Source organism: Haliotis rubra, unplaced genomic scaffold (assembly GCF_003918875.1).
Source record: "Haliotis rubra isolate DU_JTF1 unplaced genomic scaffold, ASM391887v1 Scf598, whole genome shotgun sequence".
Taxonomy (NCBI): domain Eukaryota; kingdom Metazoa; phylum Mollusca; class Gastropoda; order Lepetellida; family Haliotidae; genus Haliotis; species Haliotis rubra.
Window position 1 is genome coordinate 265,525 of NW_025767299.1, and position 26,300 is coordinate 291,824.

Consider the following 26,300-nt stretch of genomic DNA (forward strand, 5'->3'; position numbering starts at 1 on the left):
GGTACACCTATTGTTTCGTCGTCTGGCCTGGAGATGTATCTGATGGTACACATATGGTTTCGTCGTCTGGCCTGGAGATGTATCTGATGGTACACCTATTGATTCGTCGTCTGGCCTGGAGATGTATCTGATGGTACACCTATGGTTTCGTCGTCTGGCCTGGAGATGTATCTGACGGTACACATATTGATTCGTCGTCTGGCCTGGAGATGTATCTGATGGTACACCTATTGTTTCGTCGTCTGGCCTGGAGATGTATTTGATGGTACACCTATTGTTTCGTCGTCTGGCCTGGAGATGTATCTGATGGTACACCTATTGGTTTCGTCGTCTGGCCTGGAGATGTATCTGATGGTACACCTATTGTTTCGTCGTCTGGCCTGGAGATGTATCAGACGGTACACCTATAGGTTCGTCGTCTGGCCTGGAGATGTATCTGACGGTACACCTATTGTTTCGTCGTCTGGCCTGGCATGCTCTAAAGCGCATGGTGCACATTGTGACCCCGGATACCTCAAGCTGCCTGTAAGGTGCTAGAAGGTATATAGTCATATGACTTGTCCCATCGGGTACCCATTTTCTGCTGGGTGAACAGGGGCAATTTTGAACAAACTCACTTGCCTAAGGTGAGACCACATGTATCACATGTGCTTCGTTGTTGGGCAGGACCGAAGTCCTAGAAACTCTCAGGAGTCAAGCTGCCAAACACGGTCACCCATCCAGGAACTATCCGCACCCAACGTTGCTGAACTTCAACTTATTTGTGACCTGGGCTGTATGAGAGTAAACACAAATTTCACCAACCTGCAGCCAAGAAAACGTTTACAATACAAATGCAATTGAAAGGGCCGTAAAATATCAGCAGTATATACCCTGTTCGTGTTGTATCGGGGATATGGCAAATGGAACCAGGCAGCGAGACCGACAGTGCACTGGGATGACTGCATATTGCAACTGGGGCTACGCTAGTGTCAGTGGGGTACGTATTATACTTAGACACGTTGTGGAATCAGGTCGGATAACACGTGGTGGTTACTCAGTTTGGAGAGAGACAATGTCCTTGTCTTACACGTGGCACCAAATGCATCATGTGCACTTACACTGACAACGGACAACAGTCTGGAGTTCAAATAAATGACATAATTCGGTTTGGGGCTGTTCTTGTTGTTTTTAAGCTTCAATGTCCAACACTGTTTGTAGTTACTGTCGGGTTATTTCGGGTATTTTCGGGTATTTCCGGGTATTTTCCTGTCCTGTGTTCAACGTCTTCCGTGTTGCTTCAAAATCAATATTCCTCTGTTGTAATCAGGTAATTAATTGTTTGATATCAGGAAAGAGGAACTGGTGGATGTCAAATGTTAATTCAGGTTATTGGTTTTAGGTTTATATGAAGATGGAAGTCTTGATCCAGAAGATACTCGTATTGAAATAAGTTATCTGGCTCGTACATAACAACCGACTTCTTTTCTTCCGTTTGCTTTTAAGCATTGTTTTCAAAGAAATAATAAATATTTGAAAAAACATAACGTAATTGCTGGGAGTTATAAGATATTAATAATACCAATTCAGCTTATCTTTCAAGAATGATTATATTATCTAACATATTTTATTGTACCAAACGTAATCGTGTTAATATTTAAACGAATATCTGTCTCTCATATATTAACTAATTAAGTTGACAAATAGAAATTCTACAAAATTGTTAGCGGTATTCATGTAACTTTACCGCTAATTAATATTTAGAGTTCTCTCCCTTAGAGCACCTGCCATAACAAAATTATTTCGATGCTGAGACCGCCTGTGTTTACTTCATGAGTTCTTGCAACGGAAATGTGCGTTGTGCATGATACGACTGCACACGGACATTTTGCACATTGCTGTTCAAGTTGAAGTAAGTTATGGCGCGTAAGAAATATGCGGTACACCTTTGCATTTTTAAAATGCCTGGGGTACAATGACCTCGTCTTGTCAAGTCAATGACCCATCTATGGCATCAGAAAGTTTGTGCTACAAAACTGTTGTTTCTTTGCCATGGTTGCTCTGACGTGTGGTTGTCGAATGTATGGTAGTTAGTGCTTGTCAAATAGTATGTTTCAATGGCAAAGGGACATTAATGTATCGCCCATGTTTGTTTCCGCTTGTATCATTGTGACTCATGACTGTGGTGCCAATATGAGACTGAGAGGGAGGGGCGGGTTATTGAGTGTAGCTGTTTGCTCTTGATGCTGTGAAGAATAATGATCTGTTGGAAAATATGGAATAATGTAAGAATACAGTGTGCTTGAAAACATAATTAAGTTCCCTAGACACAGTGAGGTGCCATTATATATTATGGGTCAAAGTAAAACCTGCAGGCTAATGGAAGCAATTTATAAATATGGCACAACATTGGCGAAAGTGGCCATGGTTGCTTCAGACTAAACTTGTGCCATGTGTTATTTAAGATGAATTTACATGAAAAGTAAGAAAACGATCATTGTCATTTTCACTGTTTACCATGTTTACATGATTTATAAAACTCATTATAATGTACGTCTATACCGATATTTGTATTAATTTTGATATTTTACATTTCAGAAATTTTGAGTTCTAATGTACAGACATTAAGAGTGTTCACCATGTTCAATACATTATGTTTTGTTTCTTTACATATCTCTGGGTGTTCTAGCTAATGAAATTTTATTCTTCCATAATTTGTCAAAAGGTCAACCTGGTTTGTTAAAAATCTTAATCTAATTGTCCAAATCCAATATCCAAACTATTACAATTAGTTTTGCTATCACTCAGCACCAGTATAAATGGCTGTCCAATCAGATGGCAGGACTGGTTAAACCAAATGTCAAGTGTTCTCTAAAACATATCTTTAGAAAACATGCTAATCTCTTTGAGCCAAACAAGTATTAACTGCAGGTGAGTTACAGAGCCTTGCATTGTGTTGCAGGTGATACAGGAGCAACATGTAAGGTCTTCATCGGGGATGTTCTCGACCATACAGTGCTGACTCAGCCAAACACGTCACCCCGGCCACAACAGCCATGGCATCAACAGTGTCTCAAGCATCTCCCACACCTAGCAACCAGTCGAGCAACACCTCCACCCCTACAGACATCATGATCGTAGGGTGTCTTGGCAGCTTCCAGACTGTTGCCTGTATCAGGTAAGTACTGCATGACACGTTGTCTCCCTCAACCAGACTGTTACCTGTATCAGGTAAGTACTGCATGACACATTGTTTCCCTTGACCAGACTGTTACCTGTATCAGGTAAGTACTGCATGACACGTTGTCTCCCTCAACCAGACTGTTACCTGTATCAGGTAAGTACTGCATGACACATTGTCTCCCTCAACCAGACTGTTACCTGTATCAGGTAAGTACTGCATGACACATTGTCTCCCTCGACCAGACTGTTACCTGTATCAGGTAAGTACTGCATGACACGTTGTCTCCCTCAACCAGACTGTTACCTGTATCAGGTAAGTACTGCATGACACATTGTCTCCCTCAACCAGACTGTTACCTGTATCAGGTAAGTACTGCATGACACATTGTTTCCCTTGACCAGACTGTTACCTGTATCAGGTAAGTACTGCATGACACATTGTTTCCCTTCACCAGTCTCCTGCTCAGCAGCTTCCGTAATATGTCCCTAGGTCAGGCTAGCTATTCTCGAAACGTTCATAGACCTACAAACTTCTTAAACCTATTCTTAACACATCAAAGTTACGAAGTCTTAAGGGTTCGAACGTTTTGAGAATATGGGCCCAGATCTGTATGTTGATTCAGGTTATCTCCCTTGACCAGACAGGATGTCTTAAACAGATGCTTGGTACATATGGCTGGCTTTGTCCTGTTGGTAATGATCACAGGCTTCTGATGTATGCTTGATACAATAATTATTCATGATTTCCAACAGAATCAGTGTGTTAATCCTGCAGATGGTGATAGTGGAGTTCCTGTCCTGTGTGATGATAGATGTTTTTGATTTCCTACAGGAACAGCGTGTTAACCCTGCTTGCCGTGATAACGGCGTTCCTGTGTGTCATGAAGGTGGCCAAGCTCCACATGGTGCAGCACCAGGCCTGCCATCAGTACATCATATTCTACTGTGCTTCACTGGAATGTCTCCTTGGGTGAGACTTCTTACTCAGCTTAATCACATGGGGACAGTTAATCTGCTATAGACTATAGATAGTTAATCTGCTATAGACTATAGATAGTTAATCTGCTATAGACTATAGATACTTAATCTGCTATAGACTATAGATACTTAATCTGCTATAGACTATAGATAGTTAATCTGCTATAGACTATAGATACTTAATCTGCTATAGACTATAGATAGTTAATCTGCTATAGACTATAGATACTTAATCTGCTATAGACTATAGATAGTTAATCTGTTATAGACTATAGATAGTTGATCTGCTATAGACTATAGATAGTTAATCTGCTATGGACTATAGATAGTTAATCTGCTATAGACTATAGATAGTTAATCTGCTATAGACTATAGATAGTTAATCTGCTATAGACTATAGATAGTTAATCTGCTATAGACTATAGATAGTTAATCTGCTATAGACTATAGATAGTTAATCTGCTATAGACTATAGATAGTTAATCTGCTATGGACTATAGATAGTTAATCTGCTATGGACTATAGATAGTTAATCTGCTATAGACTATAGATACTTAATCTGCTATAGACTATAGATAGTTAATCTGTTATAGACTATAGATACTTAATCTGCTATGGACTATAGATACTTAATCTGCTATGGACTATAGAATGTTAATCTGCTATAGACTATAGATAGTTAATCTGCTATAGACTATAGATAGTTAATCTGTTATAGACTATAGATACTTAACCTCTTATAGACTATAGATACATAATCTGCTATGGACTATAGAATGTTAATCTGCTATGGACTATAGATAGTTAATCTGCTATGGACTATAGATAGTTAATCTGCTATAGACTATAGATAGTTAATCTGCTATAGACTATAGATAGTTAATCTGCTATAGACTATAATCTGATAGACTATGGATAATAGTTAATCTGCTATAGACTATAGATAGTTAATCTGCTATAGACTATAGATAGTTAATCTGCTATAGATCTGCTATAGACGATTGATAGTTAATCTGCTATAGACTATAGATAGTTAATCTGCTATAGACTATAGATGGTTAATTGGCTATAGACTATAGATAGTTAATCTGCTATAGAAGATAGATAGTTAATCTGCTATAGATGATAGATAGTTAATCTGCTATGATAGATAGTTAATCTGCTATAGATGATAGATAGTTAATCTGCTATAGACTATAGATAGTTAATCTGCTATGGACTATAGATAGTTAATCTACTATAGATAATAGATAGTTAATCTGCTGTAGACTATGTATATAGGTGTTCACTGGGTGTTGGGTAGGTCTATATCAAGGTATGTTCTCTCTACACAGGGGTGTTCACTGGGTGTTGGGTGGGTCTATATCAAGGTATGTTCTCTCTACACAGGGGTGTTCACTGGGTGTTGGGTGGGTCTATATCAAGGTATGTTCTCTCTACACAGGGGTGTTCACTGGGTGTTGGGTAGGTCTATATCAAGGTATGTTCTCTCTACACAGGGGTGTTCACTGGGTGTTGGGTAGGTCTATATCAAGGTATGTTCTCTCTACACAGGGGTGTTCACTGGGTGTTGGGTAGGTCTATATCAAGGTATGTTCTCTCTACACAGGGGTGTTCTCACACTGGGTGTTGGGTAGGTCTATATCAAGGTATGTTCTCTCTCTACACAGGGGTGTTCACTGGGTGTTGGGTAGGTCTATATCAAGGCATGTTCTCTCTCTACACAGGGGTGTTCACTAGGTAGGGTCTATATCAAGGTATGTTCTCTCTCTACACAGGGGTGTTCACTGGGTGTTGGGTAGGTCTATATCAAGGTATGTTCTCTCTACACAGGGGTGTTCACTGGGTGTTGGGTAGGTCTATATCAAGGTATGTTCTCTCTACACAGGGGTGTTCACTGGGTGTTGGGTAGGTCTATATCAAGGTATCTCTCTCTACACAGGGGTGTTCACTGGGTGTTAGGTAGGTCTATATCAAGGTATGTTCTCTCTACACAGGGGTGTTCACTGGGTGTTGGGTAGGTCTATATCAAGGTATGTTCTCTCTACACAGGGGTGTTCACTGGGTGTTGGGTAGGTCTATATCAAGGTATGTTCTCTCTACACAGGGGTGTTCACTGGGTGTTGGGTAGGTCTATATCAAGGTATGTTCTCTCTACACAGGGTGTTCACTGGGTGTTGGGTAGGTCTATATCAAGGGTATGTTCACTCTCTACACAGGGGGTGTTCACTGGGTGTTGGGTAGGTCTATATCAAGGTATGTTTCTCTCTACACAGGGGTGTTCACTGGGTGTTGGGTAGGTCTATATCAAGGTATGTTCTCTCTACACAGGGGTGTTCACTGGGTGTTAGGTAGGTCTATATCAAGGTCTCTCTACACATGTTTCTCTCTACACAGGGTGTTCACTGGGTGTTGGGTAGGTCTATATCAAGGTATGTTCTCTACACAGGGGTGTTCACTGGGTGTTGGGTAGGTCTATATCAAGGTATGTTTCTCTCTACACAGGGGTGTTCACTGGGTGTTAGGTAGGTCTATATCAAGGTATGTTCTCTCTACACAGGGGTGTTCACTGGGTGTTGGGTAGGTCTATATCAAGGTATGCTCTCTCTACACAGGGGTGTTCACTGGGTGTTGGGTAGGTCTATATCAAGGTATGTTCTCTCTACACAGGGGTGTTCACTGGGTGTTGGGAGGCTTTGCTCAACTGGACTTCGTCCTGCAGTGGCTGAAGCTGCTTCAGTTCCTAGTGATGTGCCACTTCTACTGGACACTGGCTACCAGAGCTCTACGCAGGGAGAAGATAGCAAAGAGGTAAGATATTCTATTTAATGTGGCATAACATTCAACTCGCTCATTAGGAAACCAAGCCTGTGGTCCAGTTGACAACTCACTTTAGAGTAGATCTCTTGTCCGTTATTTGTCCAAAGTTTATGGGGTTTTATCCAATCCTTTCATGTTTGTGGCAGCAAAATGGAAAGATGTCTTAGCTTAAAGCAAGAAGGCTGTGGTTCCTTGGCGTTCCTGTGCTTGTACATGATGTTTCCTTGGCGTTCCTGTGCTTGTACATGATGTTGAACTCAAACATTTCTCTTTCTGTTTTTGTGATTATTAATATTCCCACCAATCTGTAATCACATCAGTAGGTTGTGCTGAGGCCAGGAAGGCCTGTCTGGTATTTCATGAGTGACAATCCTACTGCAGGTTCTTGACACCATTTCTGATGGCAGCGTGCGTGTACTTCACCGTAATCACTGCGCTGGGTATCATCAACGTCCAGTCAACACTCACAGAGTGCATGCGTAAGTCTGCTGCATCATCCAGGCATAGTTCATCCATACAGACGACTGCTTCCTCACTTGTATGTCTGGTGGGAAGAAATCTGTTATCCCTGAATTAGATGAAATCTGTTATCCCTGAATTAGAGGGAATATGGCATCTCCGAATTTGATGGAATATATTTCTAAAAAAGACCAATTGTAGCAAATATGATGTCCCAGAATTAACAGAAATATGGTATTTCTGCATTAGATGGAAAATGGTATTTCTGCATTAGATGGAATATGGTATTTCTGCATTAGATGGAATATGGTATTTCTGCAATAGACGGAATATGGTATCTCTGAATTATACATAATTTGGTATCAGTGAATAAGAACGCAAGTGATATCTCTGAGGTAGAGGAAATATGAAGCCCATTTCTGGTGTCCCCTGCAGTGATATTGCTGGAATATTGCTAAAAGCGGCGTAAATTTAAACCCACTCACTCACTCACATAATTTGGTATCGGTGAATAAGAACGCAAGTGATATATCTGAAGTAGAGGGAATATGGCATCTCTGATTCCAATGTATGCTTGACATTGTTCCCCACAGAGCCCTACTGGCTGGAGCTGTCGGCAGCAGAGTTTGTTATCGTGCAGCTGTTTGCTTTGGCTGGATTCTACATCACTCGACGCCTCAACGAAATCAGCACCCTTGACTCAGTCAGGTGGACACAGAAAAGAGACCTTTGGTGGTAGGTAACATGTTCATGAAGATATTCACCAACTGTACAGAGTAGTGTCCCTTGATTGTGCCAGGATCCACTGGGCCTTGGTTCCAGTCATGAATTTACATCTGTTATGAACAGTGGTCTTTGAAAAATCTGTAAATGTGCTTGGGTTTACCAGGAAATGGTCCCTCCTCGTTAATAATAGTGCGAAAAGTGACAACAAAATAATTATCGTTTGTTGAACAACTTTTTTGTTCGGGTGTCCAAAATTATTACACAAATCATCAGAGTTGGTCTGTCGATTTCATGTGACTCTGCAAAATTTGGTTTTGTTGTAATTATTGTCCCTGCCGCAAAGTGGAATGGGGGACTATGTATTCAGCAGCGTCTGTATGTACGGACGTACGTACGTCCCGATTGTCGTTAACGAGATATCTCATGAACTCTTGTACCCAATGTCTTCAAATTTGGTGACAGCCTACATTGGGGGATTATGCAGACAACAGTCGATTTTGGTGACCTTGACCTTATTTTCAAGGTCACCACAACACTTTGACCACTTTTCAAACTCTTGTTAATGCGATATCTCATGAAGTATTGTACCCAATGTCTGTGATGTAAAGTAGTGTGGTAAAACCCATCTCACTCACTTGTGTCCTGCTTTTCAGTATCATCGTGGTATTTGAGATATCAGCCCTCGTTGGGTTTATCTATGACGTCACTCTCCAGATCAGTAAGTTTCTTTAAGAAGATTTACTTTCTTTTCTAAATTAAAATTGATAGAAATAAAAATATTTAAGAAATGTTTTGGTCTCTGCTACTTATACATGTAATGTATCCCAACACGAGCTGAATTCAACGTTCTGGTGATTTCAACGATTGCATTGCTCGCGCTATATCGGGTGAGTACGTGTGCGATCGGTGTGCACAAACAGTTTCACTGGTAGGTTGGGTGCCCAGTCGGTGTCTTGAGAAGTTTTATTGACAATGGAAATCGGGAAGTAAATTTATATGAAAAGCAAACAAACATCAATATTATTTACCCGAGATCGTTAATACCACTTACGATGCAAAATCAGTTCCCTTTATAACAAAACATAGCAAGCGAAAATTCAGTAAGATCAGTCGTCTGCTGGTGACAGGCAGTATATAAATAGGAAGCCACATGATCACAACACTCTCTCGCAGTGTGGAGCAAAAAGTATGGCTGATCATCGAAAACCCATACAAAATACCCGGATGTTACGAACGGCAACAGTTTCGCCGATACGATGTCATCAACGCTATTTTTGTAGGAAACACTTGATATTTTTGTGTGAAATAGATGAATATATCCTTTATCAGTCGAGGTTAGTAAAATAAAAAGTTTAAATGATATTACAGATAAAAATTACGTTTTTGTCTTACATCGTAAAAAACCCCTGACACCGGGATATTGTACACACATAATGATAGCATTTGTGGTTATTTCAGTTGACATTAGCAGTGTGAAGCTTGTACAATTTGAGGTGACATTCACCTCATACAAATGCTCATCAACTTGTCAGACAAGTGACCGTATGAAAATTAACTTCCTCAAATTGAATGAGGAGAAAACTGAAGTTCTTCTTGTCGGCTCCTATCAACAACTACAAAAGATACCTGATTCTAAAATCACATGCAGAATTGGAGATACACCAGTAACATCATGTAAACAAGTACAGAATCTGGGCGGTTTTTTTTGACTCCAACATGACAATGAAGAATCAAGTAGCAGTAGTTTGCAAAACAGGTCATTTCCATCTCCATCAGATTGGAAAACTCCGCAGATACCTTTCTCAAGATTCAACTAATATGCTAGCTCAATCACTTATCATCTCAAGATTAGATTACTCTAATTCCCTGTTATATGGCAAATCCTCAACACTCCTTCATATACTTCAACTCCTCCAAAATACAGCTGCCAGAATCATTACCAGGACATCTAAGCACCAACATATCTCTCCTGTTCTCAAACAACTCCATTGGCTACCAGTTTCCAGCAGAATCAAGTTCAACATCCTATTCCACACCTTCCAATGTCTCCAAGACAGACTCTGCTCCTATTCCACACCTTCCAATCTCCAGAAGCCCTTGTTCAGCCTCACACACCTTCCAATGCCAGACAGACTCTGCTCCTATTCCACACCTTCCAATGTCTCCAGGACCTTCTCCTAAAGCCTCAGCCCTATTGTAAAACAGCCTAACATGGCTCCTAGAAGACAAGGAGCGTATTTTCAGAATGCAGCAGATTCAAGGCAGCAGCATCTATGTGGAATGCTCTTCCAGACGACATCAAGCTATCAGAAATGCCAACAACATTCCGGACAAACTTAAAAACCCATCTCTTCAAAATTGCCTATGACTGTTAAAACAAGAGGCACCGTGTATATACTGTGTATATACTGTGAACATGTGAAAGCGCCAGTGAACAGTATACCTGGAACCTTTCAGCTATACAAAATGATTAGATTAGATTAGATCAAAACTTCAGGGTGACTGGATAATTGTCATCTTGTTTGTGAACATAAAACCTCACTCATTAGGTACTTCTGTATTCTGTAGTCAAAGGAAGCTCGTCAAGCCCTAAAGACCCATCTCAATCCAGGTTCATCTCAATAGTTCATCTCAATAGTTCATCTCAATATGTTCAATAGTTCATCTCAATAGTTCATCTCAATAGTTCATCTCAATAGTTTTTTCCTTAGTGTTCTGTGAAGAAATATTCAGTGTTCTGAATACATTGTATTTGCAATGCAGAATATTGACTGCACTGTGGTTTTGTATGGAGTCATGAAAGTCATAGGTTTTTATGTTTAATTCTTACTGTAATTGTTACAAGTTGAATGAATCTCCACCATGTTGAGATATAGCTTTATGAAACTACAGGTTCACTATCTGCTCTCCTTTCAGTTGGAGATGAAAGCAAAGGTTGCAGTGCAATATTTGTGAGTATTTTACTTGTCTGATTGTTGATATTCAATGGTCAAGTTTTCCAGGGTATTATTCAACAACAATGAAGAATGGAGAATTAATTGCAGTTTCCAAAGTCAATTTCATTCATAACCGCTATGTCAGAACCTGATATGAGGATCTGAGTTGTATTTCTTGTGATAATGTTATGTCATATCAATGACAACAGGGAAGGTACACATATATTCACAACAGGAACAGAATACCAATCTGTCAGAGGGTTTCCATGGCAACCCTCGAAACATATATACACTGACATTGCTTAGACGTGTCTTTTTTCTGCACAGTATTCGATAACAGCAGTGAGCATCATAGTGGCCTTTCTAACTTGAACATACCCGTGAAGGTCGGGTTAGAATAAGCCTACAGTAACCCATGCTTGTCGTAAGAGGCGACTAATGGGATCCGGTGGTCAGGCTCGCTGGCTCGGTTCCCAATTGCACAGATCGATGCTCATGCTGTTGATCACTGGATTGTCCGGTCCAGACTCGATTATTTACAAACTGCTGCCATATAGCTGGAATATTGCTGAGTGCGGCGTAAAACTAAACTCACCGAATCACTCTAAGTTGAACACTGAGCCTATATGAGTTCCTACTGAAACTAGTGAAAGGGGCACTGCCATAATGTCAGTGTGATGTCTCTCATCCTGAAATGAAACATTTGTTTATTGGAATAAGGTCTGTGAAATGTTTCCATGGTTTCAGCTCTACACTCAGGAACTGTACTCCCCAATCTTCGTTGTCTTCACAGTGAGTACCATGTAGTTGATTGTAGCCCACCACTCAGGCATGATAGTAGCTCGTATGCGACATACCCACAAGAGCTGTGCTCTCTCAATATTGTTGACAAATCAGGGTTTAATGATGATGGCAGTATGGAAATGGTTAGCTTGGATTATGAAGCAATGTTGTGTGTTGACATCATGATTACTTTGTGTTGCTGCTTGTTCACCTCGTTATCAAAACAAAAATTATTGTCCTTTAAAATGTCAGATGTTTTTCCATCGATAATATATCATTTTTAACTTACCTTACCTCATGATAATGTGCATATTACCTTTGCTCATCCGATACAAAGATTGGAAATGTGATCGATAAGTATCCTTGTTGAATGCTATCATGAAACTGGTGACGTGTTGATCTCGTCCGGCGAGCGGAAGCACCCCCCCAATCCCGTCATGGGACAACGAGAACACGTCACTTTATCCTTAATCGCACAGCGAGTTGGCATGTATACAATATTTCTGTTTCTTTTCTAACTCTATGTGTTTTTGCTCACGGTAAGGTTTTCCTATTGTATCCTTCTACCATGATATGATGAAAAGCTACTCACCGTTGGCTGTTTTTTCTCACTGTCACGGTCTTCGCGGTGTGTTGTTTTGCTTTGTTTTGCCACGTGTTGTTTATCCAGCTTCATACCTTTTGTCAGTGTTTTTGTCCTCGCTAGACCATTGTATGTATCTTGCTTTCTAGTTGTGTCATATTTTTGTGTGTTTGTTTCTTAAAGGTTGGCACATACTTGCTAGATGCTACCTGTGTGTGCATTCTCTGCAGAGCTACCTGTTTGCTCTCTGTTGTTGTTTAGTTTTGTATTCCGCTTTTCACCTGTCGCTGTTGCGTTAAGTTGTCGGCGTTTCTTTCTTATTTGGGTAAGCGTGCGGTGTATACCAAAGTTATGTGGTTTTGCGTGGGCCTTGCCTTCCCATATAGGCTTATATTTGCTTTATCATAACTGTTTGTTATGCTATATTTTCTTCGTTATAATGTTAATGTTTACTTAACATGTGTTCAACAGTAATTGTTTTTCTGTTGTTGCAGTTTGCTGTGGTTAGTTCATGCCACGGGTTTACTGCAATCGGTGCAAGTCTCAGAAGTCGGCTAAAGACCCCCATCCTGCTTGCCCGGATTGTTTGGTCGACTCAGCATGTACTTGGACCTCTCGGTGCTCATGTTGCTGGCACCTACCTTCCACTTTAAAGCGTTCTTAGCTGCTCGGAACAAACGTTTTACTCAACGCAAGCGCCTCATGTCTTCTAACGACGCCTCTGAGACTGCTCAGGTTCCTTTGACGCCTACGGCTCAGCTTGGGAACGTCTCTAGGCCTTCAGCGGATCGGTGATCTACGACTTCGCCTCCCTGCCAGTCCTCATCTCCGGAACGCTCCAGAGCGAGCCTCCTCACACAGGCCCAGATCGACAATGCTGTGAATCCTGGCGCTCCATCTATTCTTCAAGATTCCCAGCTTATGGAGCTCTTGGTTGGTTTACTGGAACGGGAGGATCGTCAGCGTCCAGATGATCGTTCTAAGGAACGCCAGCACTCCTCTGATCGTCCGTTGTCCGGAGATGACCAGCTTTTGCCCACGAATTGGCAACGCTCCCCTCAACCTTCACCAAGCCGTTCACCTGCGCGGGATGCTCAGCATTCTTCCAAGCGTGCAATGGAGTATGACGCTCGGGGTTCTTCACCCAGACGTTCCCCTCGGCGCTCCTGTTCTGCCAGGCGCCTCGCCAGCGCTCACCTCGGCGTTCACCTAGGGGCTCTCCTCGGAGACAACTTTCACCTCTTCATCGGTGTTTACGTTCCTGATCAACTTGTTTAGGTCGCGGGATTCCTCATCTCTTGTGTCGGAGGCTCAGTTTGTTCTAGATTACGAGGAAGAAGACAACCAGGGTCTGACGCACTTGGGCATGGAGAGTGTTTACGCCTGGATAGCTGATAGACTTATCACTTGCCCTTCTCCAGGGTCTGATATTCCTCATGCTACCTCCATTTGGGATGAACCAGCTCTCCTTCTGCCACCGCATCCCATGGTTGCTGATGCCATTGCTTCACTTGATGAAGATTTCCAAAAGTTATCTCTCAATCCTTCCATCAAGCCTGCTAAACATCGCCGTCAGGATTACAAGGTGCATTCTTTTGACTTTGTGGATTTTGGCGCTACACAAGATGAAGCGGCCAAACGATTGTCGGATGCTTCTCAAGCTCAATACAAGGTCCCAGATGCCAAGTTGTTGGCGATTGATACGGAACTCCGTCGAACCTTGAAGCCCCTCTCTGTGCTTGCTTCGGCCACGGAGGCCATGTCTCAAGATCTCTAGGAGGATAACCCTTCCCGCTCAGATCATCTTACCACTATGTTTAGATGGCAGGCGCCCGTTTGCTGCTCCCACCTTATTTCGCGGATAAGATCCCGGATGTCTTTTCAGAGCATGCCTCCTTGACCCAAACTGAGATTGCGCTCCGATCTTTTCGTCACTTCGCCACTTTGTCAGCGCCAGCTACCAGGACCACCAACCTTTACCAATCCAGGAGGACGTTGGTTCGTGGAGCCTTTAGAGGGCGTGGCAGGGGACGTCCCAACGACTTCCAACGTCGTCCCACCGGTAACCAAAAGGACCTGGGCAAGACCGGCAAACCCAAGTACAAGCGCCGCTGATGTTTTGATCGGTCACGGCCCCCAGCCGTCCATATCCGTGATATACCTGTAGGCGGGAGACTCGGGGTCTTCTGGCCCAACTGGACAATCCTAGGAGACCCCTTTGTCACCAATCTTCTCAAGACAGGCTACAAGTTGCCAGTAGCCATGTCGCCGCCTTTGACCACCTCGCCCGGTCTCACGAATATTCCATCGTTCAACACCAGCACCTGTTGACCAACATTCAGGCGTTGTTGGACAAGAAGGCCATAGAACAAGTACTAGAGCCTAGCAAGCCCAGGGTTTTACTCTCCCATCTTCTTGGTACCCAAAAAGAATTCTCAGAAGATGAGGATGATACACAATATGGCGGTGTTCAACAAACTTTACCTTCCGAGAGCCGCCATTTTCATTTTTCAAGATGGTATCTCTGATCCAGCTACGAACCAAACTGTCCCCCAAGGATTGGTTGGTCAGTCTGGATCTTCAAGACGCATACCTTAATGTTCCCGTTGACGAACCTCACCGGAAGTTCCTGAGGTTCATTTTCAACGGTCACCATTACCAGTGAAAGGTCCTGCCGTTTGGCATCTCTATGGCCCCATGGCTTTTCACTCAAATTACAGCACCGAATTCCCGGTATCGTCATCTTCAGGGGATAGAGTTCGACCAATACATAGACGACTCTCTCATGAGTCACAAGGCGTGCCGGCTGTTACGCAAACAGAGGGACTTTACACTCAAGCTTTGCCATCAACTCGGTTGGATCGTCAACCTCTAGAAGTCCCACCTAGAGCCCTCCCAACAGTTGATTTTCATAGGGGGTTTGTTCCTGACAGATCAAGACCTTCTGCGGGTTCCACCGGACAGATCTGCTGATACTTATAGTGAATTTATAACAGAACTGTAATATCTAGACATTTTATAGTTTGCCAATGTGAATCATAATTCGCACACACACCCTAGTGTATGTTGTCTGTCTCATTACACTTCATGGTGAAAAACAATGATTCTGTTGAATGCTACGACAAATGATTAAAAACAAAATGCAAATATTAAAATTAAAACAGATTAAAGTTATAGGAACAATATCAGGCCATTACCTTGTTTGAGGAATGTATCCATCAATATCCACAAAACTGTTCCAAATGATGTGTCTTTTAACAGTTTAATATACGAAAAAAGTGATAAATCTTTTCAGGTATTGGTGTATAGTCTCATTGGTCACCCAAGATAGCACACCTGGCAACTAATTGCATAATGTCCGCCTTTCATTAAAAACAGTAATTTAATTAGCCAATAATGGGCAATCAATCAATGTATTGCCGGTTAATCCTTTGAAAGAAGGACGTTGTTTTGACGCGCAGACACCGACACGGCAGGGTGTATTCAGTATAGATTAGTAAATCTAGATACATAAATACTACCTTTTGACAATTCCGCTGTGTAAGATAAAAGTAATTAATCAATCAGCGTGTTATCGGTTAATCCTTTGATCGATGTTTATAATGTTGAATATTTACTCCAGACACAAGAAATGCCAAATGGGAACCTTTGTCGGTAATCTAAGTGTGTTACCACCTAATTATACCTGTTATAAATTCATTAACTGACCATCAAGGAATGATGACAAATAACATGTGTAGGTTTATACCACCTAACACGGGTTACAACAAGGGAGTATTAATTTCTGTATTGCATGTGAAAACTTATGGGCCAACACTGTTTTGAGAATACAAACAGATTTTTACATGACATGATTAAATATCGAGGTAAAAACACAGAAATGGGATCAATTTGGATCAGTCATTAAACAAATAGGGCCTAACGACACCAATCAATTGTGACAGAAGCGCCTATGAAAACAAGTTGTAACTTCGGAAACTAGGCAAAGCAGGAGACAAAATTAAATGCCAGTAGATTGTGAAAACATATAGCTTTCATTTTCCACAACAATTGTCACGATTTCAGGTTTATACAAGCCTGTAAACAAGATAATTTACCCCCTAAAATGTAGATGAATTCTGCATCTGCCCTCAAAGCTATTCCTCATATGACGTCACAGAGTCGTGCCGCTCTGATTGGTTGAAATTTCGTTCGCGGGTGCACTGAAATTGTGCACTGTTGTCAAAAAGGTCGATTTAAGTCAATTAAAGGTCGAAATGAGTAGTTTTAATGACGGGGTTTCATTTATAACGATGCCAGTTAGTGATTTATGTATTTTTACCCCCTAGGGTTTATGTGACCTTTAAAATGTCAGATGTTTTTCCATCGATAATATATCATTTTTTTAGCTTACCTTACCTCATGATAATGTGCATATTACCTTTGCTCAACCGATACAAAGATTGGAAACGTGATCGAGAAGTATCCTTGTTGAATGCTATCATGAAACTGGTGACGTGTTGATCTCGTCCGGCAAGCGGAAGCACGCCCGCAATCCCGTCATGTGACAACGAGAACACGTCACTTTATCCTTAATCGCACAGCCCGAGTTGGACGGTATATACGATATTTCTGTTTCTTTTCTTACTGTTTCTTTGTGTTTTGCAACGGTAAGGTTTTCCTATTGTATCCTTCTACCATGATATAACGAAAAGCTACTCACCGTTGGCTGTTTTTTCTCACTGTACGGTCTTCGCGGTGTTGATTTGCTTTGTTTTGCCTCACGTTGTTTATCCAGCTTCGCTTTGGCAGAATTAGGTACCTCTTTGGTCAACCTGGGTTGTTGTTGTCCCTGCTTGACCATTGTATGTATCTTGTTCTCTTTCTTTGTGTCATATTTTGTGTGTTTTTCTTCGTAGAGGTTTTTCACATGCTTGCTAGTAATGGCGGCTGTCGCTAGGTGTGGCACATACATGCAGAGCTACCTGTGTGTGCTCTCTGTTGTAGTTTAGTTTCGTATTCTGCTTTTCCCGCCGTTTTTCGCTTCACTGTCGCGTTAAGTTGTCAGCGTTTTTTCATATTTGGGTAAGCGTGTGTATACCAAAGTTATGTGGTTTTGCACGTGGGCCTTGCCTTCCCATATAGGCTTATATATGCTTTATCATAACTGTTTGTTATGCTATATTTTCTTCGTTATAATGTTAATATTTACTTAACATGTGATCAACAGTAATTGTTTTTCTGTTGTTGCAGTTTGCAGTGGTTAGTTCATGCAATGGGTTTACTGCAATCGGTAATCTCACTTGATTTCGCCTCCCCGCCAGTCCTCATCCCCGGACGCTCCAGAGCGAGCCTCCTCACGCAGGCCCAGATCGACAATGCTGTGACTCCAGGAGCTCAATCTATTCTTCAAGATTCCCGGCTTATGGAGCTCTTGGTTGGTTTACTGGAATGGGAGGATCGTCAGCGTCCAGATGATCGTTCTAAGGAACGCCAGCACTCCTCTGATCGTCCGTTGTCCGGAGATGACCAGCATTTGCCCACGAATCGGCAATTCTCCCCTCAACCTTCACCAAGCCGTTCACCTACGCGGGATGCTCGGCATTCTCCCAAGCGCGCAACGGAGTGTGACGCCAGCGCTCTTCACCTAGACGCTCCCTTCGGCCTCCGTTCTCCCAGGCCTCCTGTAACGGGATGTTCGCGCCTCATCGCCGCACTCACCTCGGCGTTCACCTCGGTGCTCTCCTTGGAGACAACTTTCACCTCTTCATCAGCGTTTGCGTTCCCGATCACCTTGTTTAGGTCGCGGGATTCCTCATCTCTTGTGTCGGAGGCTCAGTTTGTTCCAGATTACGAGGGTCTGATGCACTTGGGCATGGAGAGTGTTTACGCTTGGATAGCTGATAGACTTATCATTTGCCCGTCTCCAGGGTCGGATATTCCTCGTGCTACCTCCATTTGGGATGAACCAGAGCTCCTTCTGCCACTGCCATGTCTCAAGATCTCTCGGAGGATAACCCTTCCCGCTTAGATCATTTACCACTATGTTTAGATGGCAGGCTAGAGTTCTGTCTGATGTGGTGGATCACGTTCGTTCGGCCTTAGCTACCACCACTGTGACTAGGAGGACTGGGTTACTCGCTCCCTGTACCTGGCAGGAGGAATTCAAGAAAAGACTGATGCGTGCCCCGTTTGAGGCTCCCACCTTATTCGCGGATAAGATCCCGGATGTCTTTTCAGAGCATGCCTCCTTGACCCAAACTGAGATTGAGCTCCGATATTTTCGTCACTTCGCCACTTTGTCAGCGCAAGCTACCAGGACCACCAACCTTTACCAATCCAGGAGGACTTGGGCAAGACAGGCAAACCCAAGTACAAGCGCCGCTGATGTTTTGGGCGGTCACGGCCCCCAGCCATCCATATCCGTGATATACCTTTAGGCGGGAGACTCTGTGTCTTCTGGCCCAACTGGGCAATCCTAGGAGACCCCTTTGTCACCAATCTTCTCAAGACAGGCTACAAATTGCCAGTAGCCATGTCGCCACCTTTGACCACCCCGCCCCGGTCTCACGAATATTGCATCGTTCAACACCAGCACCTGTTGACCAACATTCAGGCGTTGTTGGACAAGAAGGCCATAGAACAAGTATTAGAGCCCAGCAACTCCCCAGGGTTTTACTCTCCCATGTTCTTAGTACCCAAAAAGAATTCTCAGAAGATGAGGATGATACACAATATGGCGGTGTTCAACAAACTTTACCTTCCGAAGCCACCACATTTTCGGATTGTATCTCTGATCCAGCTACGAACCAAACTGTCCCCCAAGGATTGGTTGGTCAGTCTGGATCTTCAAGACGCATACCTACATGTTCCCATTTACGAACCTCACCGGAAGTTCCTGAGGTTCATTTTCGACGGTCACCATTACCAGTGGAAGGTCCTGCCGTTTGGCATCTCTATGGCCCCGTGGCTTTTCACTCGAATTACAGCACCGATTTCCCGGTATCTTCATCTTCGGGGGATAGAGTTCGACCCATACATAGACGACTCTCTCATGAGCCACAAGGAGTGCCGGCTGCTACGCAGGCAGAGGGACTTTACACTCAAGCTTTTCCATCAACTCGGTTGGATTGTCAACAGTTGATTTTCATAGGGGGTTTGTTCCTGACAGATCAATACCTTCTGTAGGTTCCACCGGACAGATGGCAAAGAATCCTCAGTCTTGCTCGGCGGGGTTTGTCACACCCGCTTACACTCAGGGAATGGCAGTTCCTAATAGGTCTGTTGACGTCGGCTCAGGATCTTACCACCAGAGGGAGATTAATGCTCAGACCGCTTCAACGGTTCCTCTCGCCTTTCATCCTCTTAGACGACCTCAGGTTGCGGTTTCTGCTGCCCCTTCATCTTCATCCCTTTCTTCAGTGGTGGACTATCGAGTCGAACGCCTGGGCGGCAGTCTCTCTTTGACCGAATTCACACCACTGTGAACTTTTGTGGGACGCTCTGCAGGCTTGGGGCGCACACTTGGACTCTCAGACAGCGGCAGGGCTCTGGTTAACCGCACAGGCTGGTTGGCACAGCAACAACCTAGCGCTTCAGGCTTTCATCTTAGCCATTCAGCACTGGATTCATTCGCTACGGGGTTCCAAGCTCTTGGCGGCGTTGGACAACTCGCTTTGTGGCTTCGCTCGACTATCCTCGCAGCTTACGACTCCGCTGGTGTGCCTCACCCAACCGCCAACAATCTGCACGAGATACAGGCCATGGCTCTGCACAGAAACTGCTCGGTCCCCACTATTATGGAAGGTTGCTTTTGGAGGTCTAACACAGTCTTCGCCAGCCATTATCTCCGGGATCTGGCAGTCCAGGATGTACGGGGGCTTCAGACCTTTGGCCCGCTTGTGGTAGCTCAGCAACTGACGCGGCCCTTTTCTTTTGTCTAATCATCTTAGTGAAAGTTTTAAGGTTAACCCACGTTCTCTCGTGTTGTGCTTTCCTTATCAGGGGTTCTAACGGTGGTTTACTGTTCTTGTTTCAACGATTCCAGTTCAACAGTTTCCATGTCCCCGGTTGTGCTGTTTTGGTCTGATAGTTTTGACTGGTCACTCGCTGGTGTCCGACCCTCCTGCCTTTCTGTCGGATCAACATGCACATTACCATGAGGTAAGGTAAGTTAAAAATTTATTAAAATCTAAATATTTTAGATATTTAAATACTTACCTTACCTCATGGCGTCTTACGCCCTCTCTTCGATGGATCATCTCCTCCCCGCTCTGGACTCCGCTCGGACTTCAGGATTCGGATAAAGTGATGTGTTCTCATTGTCTCATGACGGGATTGGGGGGCATGCTTCCGCTCACTGGACGGGATCGACACGTCACCAGTTTCATGATAGCATTCAACAAGGATACTTATCGATCACGTTTCCAATCTTTGTATCGGATGAGCAAAGGTAATATGCACATTACCATGAGGTAAGGTAAGTATTTAAATATCTAAAATATTTAGATTTAAATAAATTTAGTCACTGAATTTGAATATGCTGTTGTTCTTGATGTTGTAGATGCTGAAGCTGCTGGTTCCAATCTGGGTGATGCTGTTCGTGTTCCAGGCCACGCCCCCCTCGGCCAGTGACCGAGAGGACCTGCTGCCTGTGTTTAGTGAGGATGGGGTCAGTAATTCACATATCTTTTGTTTCTCTGTTGGGTTAAACAAACAAAACATGAAATAACTATATGAAATCATAGAAGGACCTTTCGATTCTGTTGATGATGTGGCATGGGTGGTGTGGTGTGTGCAGTTGCGTCCCTTTGTCACAGCAGGATCTGGTTGAAATCTCAACTATCAACATACCCATTGGGGCGAGGGGTAGCCTAGTGGTTAAAGTGTTCATTCGTCACACCGAAGACCCAGGTTCGATTCCCCACATGGGTACATTCTGGTGTCCCACATGGGTACATTTCTCCCACATGGGTACATTTCTGGTGTCCCCCGCCGTGATATTGCTGGAATATTGCTAAAAAGCGGCGTAAAACCATACTTACTCACTCACATGACCATTGATTTCCTGGCACATTATGTTGTGATATATCTAAGCCAGTTCTTACACCATTCACTACCAATGAACATTGACGTCTAAACGTTGTTGCAGACGTCGGTGTTCAGCGAGGACCAGCAATACCGCCAACTGTACCACCCCACCGAGGACTACCGCAGCACCATGAGTGACACATCACCTTCTCCTACTATCCCCAGTGTTGCCACAGCAACTGGTGTTCGTCGCACAGCATCCAAACCTAGAGCCAATCAAAGAGGAGAGCATGGTAGCCGCTACACCGCCTGTAGCTGACGCCACTGGCTCGTACCCAAAATCAAAGTTTTATATCTAGAGCTATATTATCTATGAAGTAAGATCTGCCAATGACAGTGCTAGCTGTCATTAAGCAATATATGTTTGAAACAACCTTATCAGGGCCCCATCATCCTGTTGGGCGACATTGAGACAATTGTACCAACCTAATGTGGGAAATTCTGCCTATTTATGGTTCTAGTTCTAGTTCAACAAGAATTTCTTTTGTTGAGCAATGGAAGTACTACTGAGATGTATGTAACTATGTATTATTAGGGAACAGTTCAAAGTGGGATAATACCTTTCTCCAAGAAAACATCAGAAAATTTTCTTTGTCCAGTGAATGTTACTTCACATGGTTTTCGGATACATATACTCAGCAGCATAAAACGTCAGTACGAATTCAAAATTAGATAGGCACTGTAATCAGATCATTACAGAAGTGGACGTAATATGCAAAAACATTTTTTGTGTACAATATCTTAAAACATCGATGAATAGCACAATTCCAAGACATTACGTGAACGTTTGCAGTCCATTCAGACCCTTGACTTCAGTATCTAGTGTGACCACCACGTGCGGCAATATCTGCAGCACAGCGTCTATGCATGGAGTACACCAATCGATTGATGAAGGCCATTGGCACCTGGAACCATACTCTGAGAAAGGCCTGGCACAATAAATCGGCTGTGTTCGGCCTTGGTATGACATTATTCAGTCTCCTCTGAATTTCATCCAAAAGATGATCAGTTGGGTTTAAATCAGGACTAAGGGCTGGCCACTGCATAACGTTCACACTGTTCTGTTGTAGGAAGTCCCGTGTAGCTCTGGCAGTATGGGCCCGGGCGTTATCATGCTGGAAAATGTTGTTCCGGTGACGTGCGAAAAGTGGTATGACATGGGGTCTGAGAGCTTGGTTGATGTAGCGCTGTGATGCTGCCTCCTCTCCCTGGACCAAGGTTCTGGAACATCACAGGACCCACTCTCTGGTTCAGGCCTATTCCACCCCATACCATGAGGCTTGCACCTCCCCATGAGTCTCTTTCCATAACACATTGGTCTCAATAACGCTGGCCACGTCGTCGCCATATTCTTGTTCTGCCATCTGCAGTTGATACGCAGTACCGACTCTCATCTGTGAACAGAACAGTTCTCCATTGCCCGTATTGCCAGTTTTGGTGTTGTAGGGCAAACTGTAGACGTTAACGCCGATGACGAGGGGTGAGGATAGGTCCACTGTAAGGTCTACGGCAATGGAGGTTCCTGCTGTTAAGACGTCGGGGTACTGTATCAGTACTGATTGGTCTTCCGTGTGTTCCCACTGTCTGGCATGCTGTTTCAGATACCTGCATGAAGGGATTCTGTACATGCTGTCGCACAACCTGGCGGTCTTGTCGGCGATCATTTGTGGGGTTGGTGGCCCGGAAACATTGCTGCAGCCAAGTGATTGGCAATGACTTGTGCAGTGTGGCCAGCTTCAAGTCTTCCTAGCGCCTGGTTCCTCTGAGCTGTCGTGGGTCGCGGCATCCTGCTGACGTTGTAATGTGAATGTTTCAACCAGGTTTGGGGGTGCATTTTATAGGGCTGGGCCTTGTGAACAGCACGTGCAGCATGAGTTGCATGAAAAACATGGAGAACACCGTACATCTCAGATCAGGTTGCATTTTTGAGACCATTTCCTGGGTTCCATTCTGAGTTTGGGAAGGAATGTCTTTGCTCAGGTAAAGTTGGAGATGTTGTCAAAAATATACAATCAAAACATTAAATGAGTTTACAGTTATCCGTTTCTGTGAAGGAAAATTCCAAACTGACCTATCTTTTGCTGCTTAGTATACATCACAGTAGGACTTGTCACTTACTGACATGTACATCCCATTAACACTGACATTTAAGTGGAAAATATTAACCTATCATATATCTTCTATTGTGGACATGCTCAAGACAGCATGGTCTAACGCAGAGGCCCTGTTAAGGTTTTGGTATGTTATTTATGTGTATCTGCTGTTATAAAATGCTGTTTTCGTACCCTGCCCTTGACCCAGGAATGACATTAGTGCTATCACAAACCGCCGTTAGGACTAGGGGTACTGTAGGGGTGTCCATCCAATACACTGGTGATGTGTTCCTGGTTGGTTTAAAATATTACAGAACTACAAAGAACTTGATATGTTTACCATGTGTATGGAGATATTTTGGTTGGCATTTATTTATAAGGCTTCACAGTGCTCATTGACATATCTGAAACATGTTTATATTAGTAATACCAATTCAGATTTGTACTCGTGTGCTTTAAGTTTAATTCCTATTGTTTCTCATAATCTTGAAGGACAGTTTAAGTAGGTCCTTGTTATTGAGGTTTCCCTGTACCGACCTAATCAGGATCCAGAGGATTTATCAAAAACATTAGGTGTACAGTGCTAATGGAAAGATATAGATATGTAAGTATGAGCTGTAATATGTGTATGATGTAAAGTATACTATTCACACTTTGCTAAAGATAAAATCATGGATTCAACAGAAAACTATGATGTGGGGTCAAATTTGGTTTAAATATCTAAGCTTATTGTAAGCATGGATCCTAGGTTTCAGTATGTCACTGTGTCTTGTGGAACCCATACCTGCTATTGACAGGTGTTGTGTACTTGTCAATGTCAGTTTTATGGTTTTATGGTTACTCATGTATCAAGTGCATATGGTTAAAGTGACTCTTTGCCTAAAGAGGGGTGGCCATATTATTATTTATCCAGTTTTAAATGGATACAATTTCAAATTATGAATTTATGTTTAAGTAAAGTTGTGAATTTTTGTGATCCCTAGCAAAGTGTGAGTAGTATATCAAGAGCTACAAGATGTATTGTTTCAATCTGTGTGTGTAACACTTCACACTTTGTCACTGTTTTTTTTCTCAAGTATTTTACAAACTTGATCATTCATGTGATCAAATTACTTTATTTTTTACTCACAAATACTTTATTTTAGATTCTTTTAGAATTTACACCTATAGATATATATCGTAAAGTATTTAAACATTTTCATAATTTTATACTTGAGTTGTAAGGCTCCTCGTGTCTACCATGACAGTTCCATAGTGGGGAAAGCTTATTCATCAACACACCTTTGAGCCACAAAGGATTAATTAGTTGTTCGTCAAATGTGTTCATCAGCTATAAGGAACAGACAGAAAAATGACAGCATAAAGATCTGTCTGTTGTCGAGATTGGAAGTTCCTATTCGTCAGGTTGAGAGATTGGTCACATTGGCATTGGCGTCGTCCACATTCACAACAAAAAGCATGTTTCTTGACGAATGTCTCTTTTGTACTATTTCCAGGCAGCAGTACCAACGAACAAGTAATGAGTTAGTTGTGACCTCCACACGTCAACATTTCATCAAGCATTGTGTTGTGTCAATGTCACTTCTAGTCATAGAAGACTTCTAGGTCTAGCACTGTGTACCAGTGATGTTTTAAGGATGTTTACTTTACCATTTGCTCATGCTCTGTATTGGTCTATTTATTTGTTCAAGAAATGTTGTTCATGGCTTAATTTGGTGAACATAAAATTATTTAAAAAACTCTCCTGAAGTTACCAGGTATGAGTTACCTCCCCTTGAATGTACAAATTTAGAGTGACTGAGGATAAGTGATGAAACTTTATTTAAAAACACTCAGAAACTGAACATTTTGTTTCATAGCATACGTTATTTTGTTGAATGAATACTACTCCACATAAGTTAAGGAACACACAGGTCTGTTATATCAGTATAGTGATTATGTACACTAGTAAACGAATCCGGTGTTCTCGAACCTCTATTTACTATGTTTTTGAATGTTTTACCTTGTTGACACTATCAACACAAGATCTGTTGTTACTTTGTATGAAAGGGTGTGGTAACAGGTTGATAGTCATGGCAAACCTGTCTTTTTTGTATCTGAAATGAAACAGAACTAGTTGTAATATTTACTCCCATGTAGTTCTCAGTTTCACACAAGGCACCAACTTGGTAGCAATTCATTTTGTTATCATATTCAAAACTTCCAAATGCGAGGTATCCTGTTCATTACTGCATTACCATGGTTACAGCATTTATATTTGGCATGTGAGTGAATCATTGTGTGTCGTGCTGTTACACAAAGTAACAAAAAGACCCGGATATCAGAAGAGAAAGGCCATCCTACAGCTTGATAACAAACTGTTAGCCCAAGTTCTGCATTTATATTTGATGTCATAATGTATGTCCTCCCTGTTTATGTTCAAGTATTCTGATTTTCCAAATCAGTTTATCAAAATGCAAAATTTTAATAACTAACCTTTCATATATAGTAACAATATGGAACATGATATTTGTATGATTCTTAGATTTTGAAACATTTTACATGTTGTCGAAAATATTACCAGCTTACAGTTGTATAGATGTTTGCTGCTGCTGTGATTAATTTAATGATGCACCAATTCACCTTCACCTGGTGCTGTACCTGAGGTGGCAAGAGCACCTGTAATTGTGTACCTACCTTTTTCTTCACTGT

General features: G+C 42.5%; 1 protein-coding gene across 1 annotated transcript; it reads left to right on the forward strand.

Annotated features, from left to right (window-relative positions):
• Positions 1–1,758: 1,758 nt before the first annotated feature.
• LOC124255212 lies at positions 1,759–22,160 on the forward strand. Its single transcript, XM_046689050.1, is given in 12 exon segments — positions 1,759–1,891; positions 2,942–3,157; positions 3,995–4,132; positions 6,811–6,951; positions 7,342–7,439; positions 8,013–8,154; positions 8,799–8,863; positions 11,062–11,096; positions 11,829–11,873; positions 20,990–21,097; positions 21,578–21,718; positions 21,720–22,160. Coding segments are annotated over 11 exon segments (1,131 nt in total). The 5' UTR covers positions 1,759–1,891; positions 2,942–3,035; the 3' UTR covers positions 21,816–22,160.
• The last annotated feature ends 4,140 nt before the right edge of the window (positions 22,161–26,300 follow it).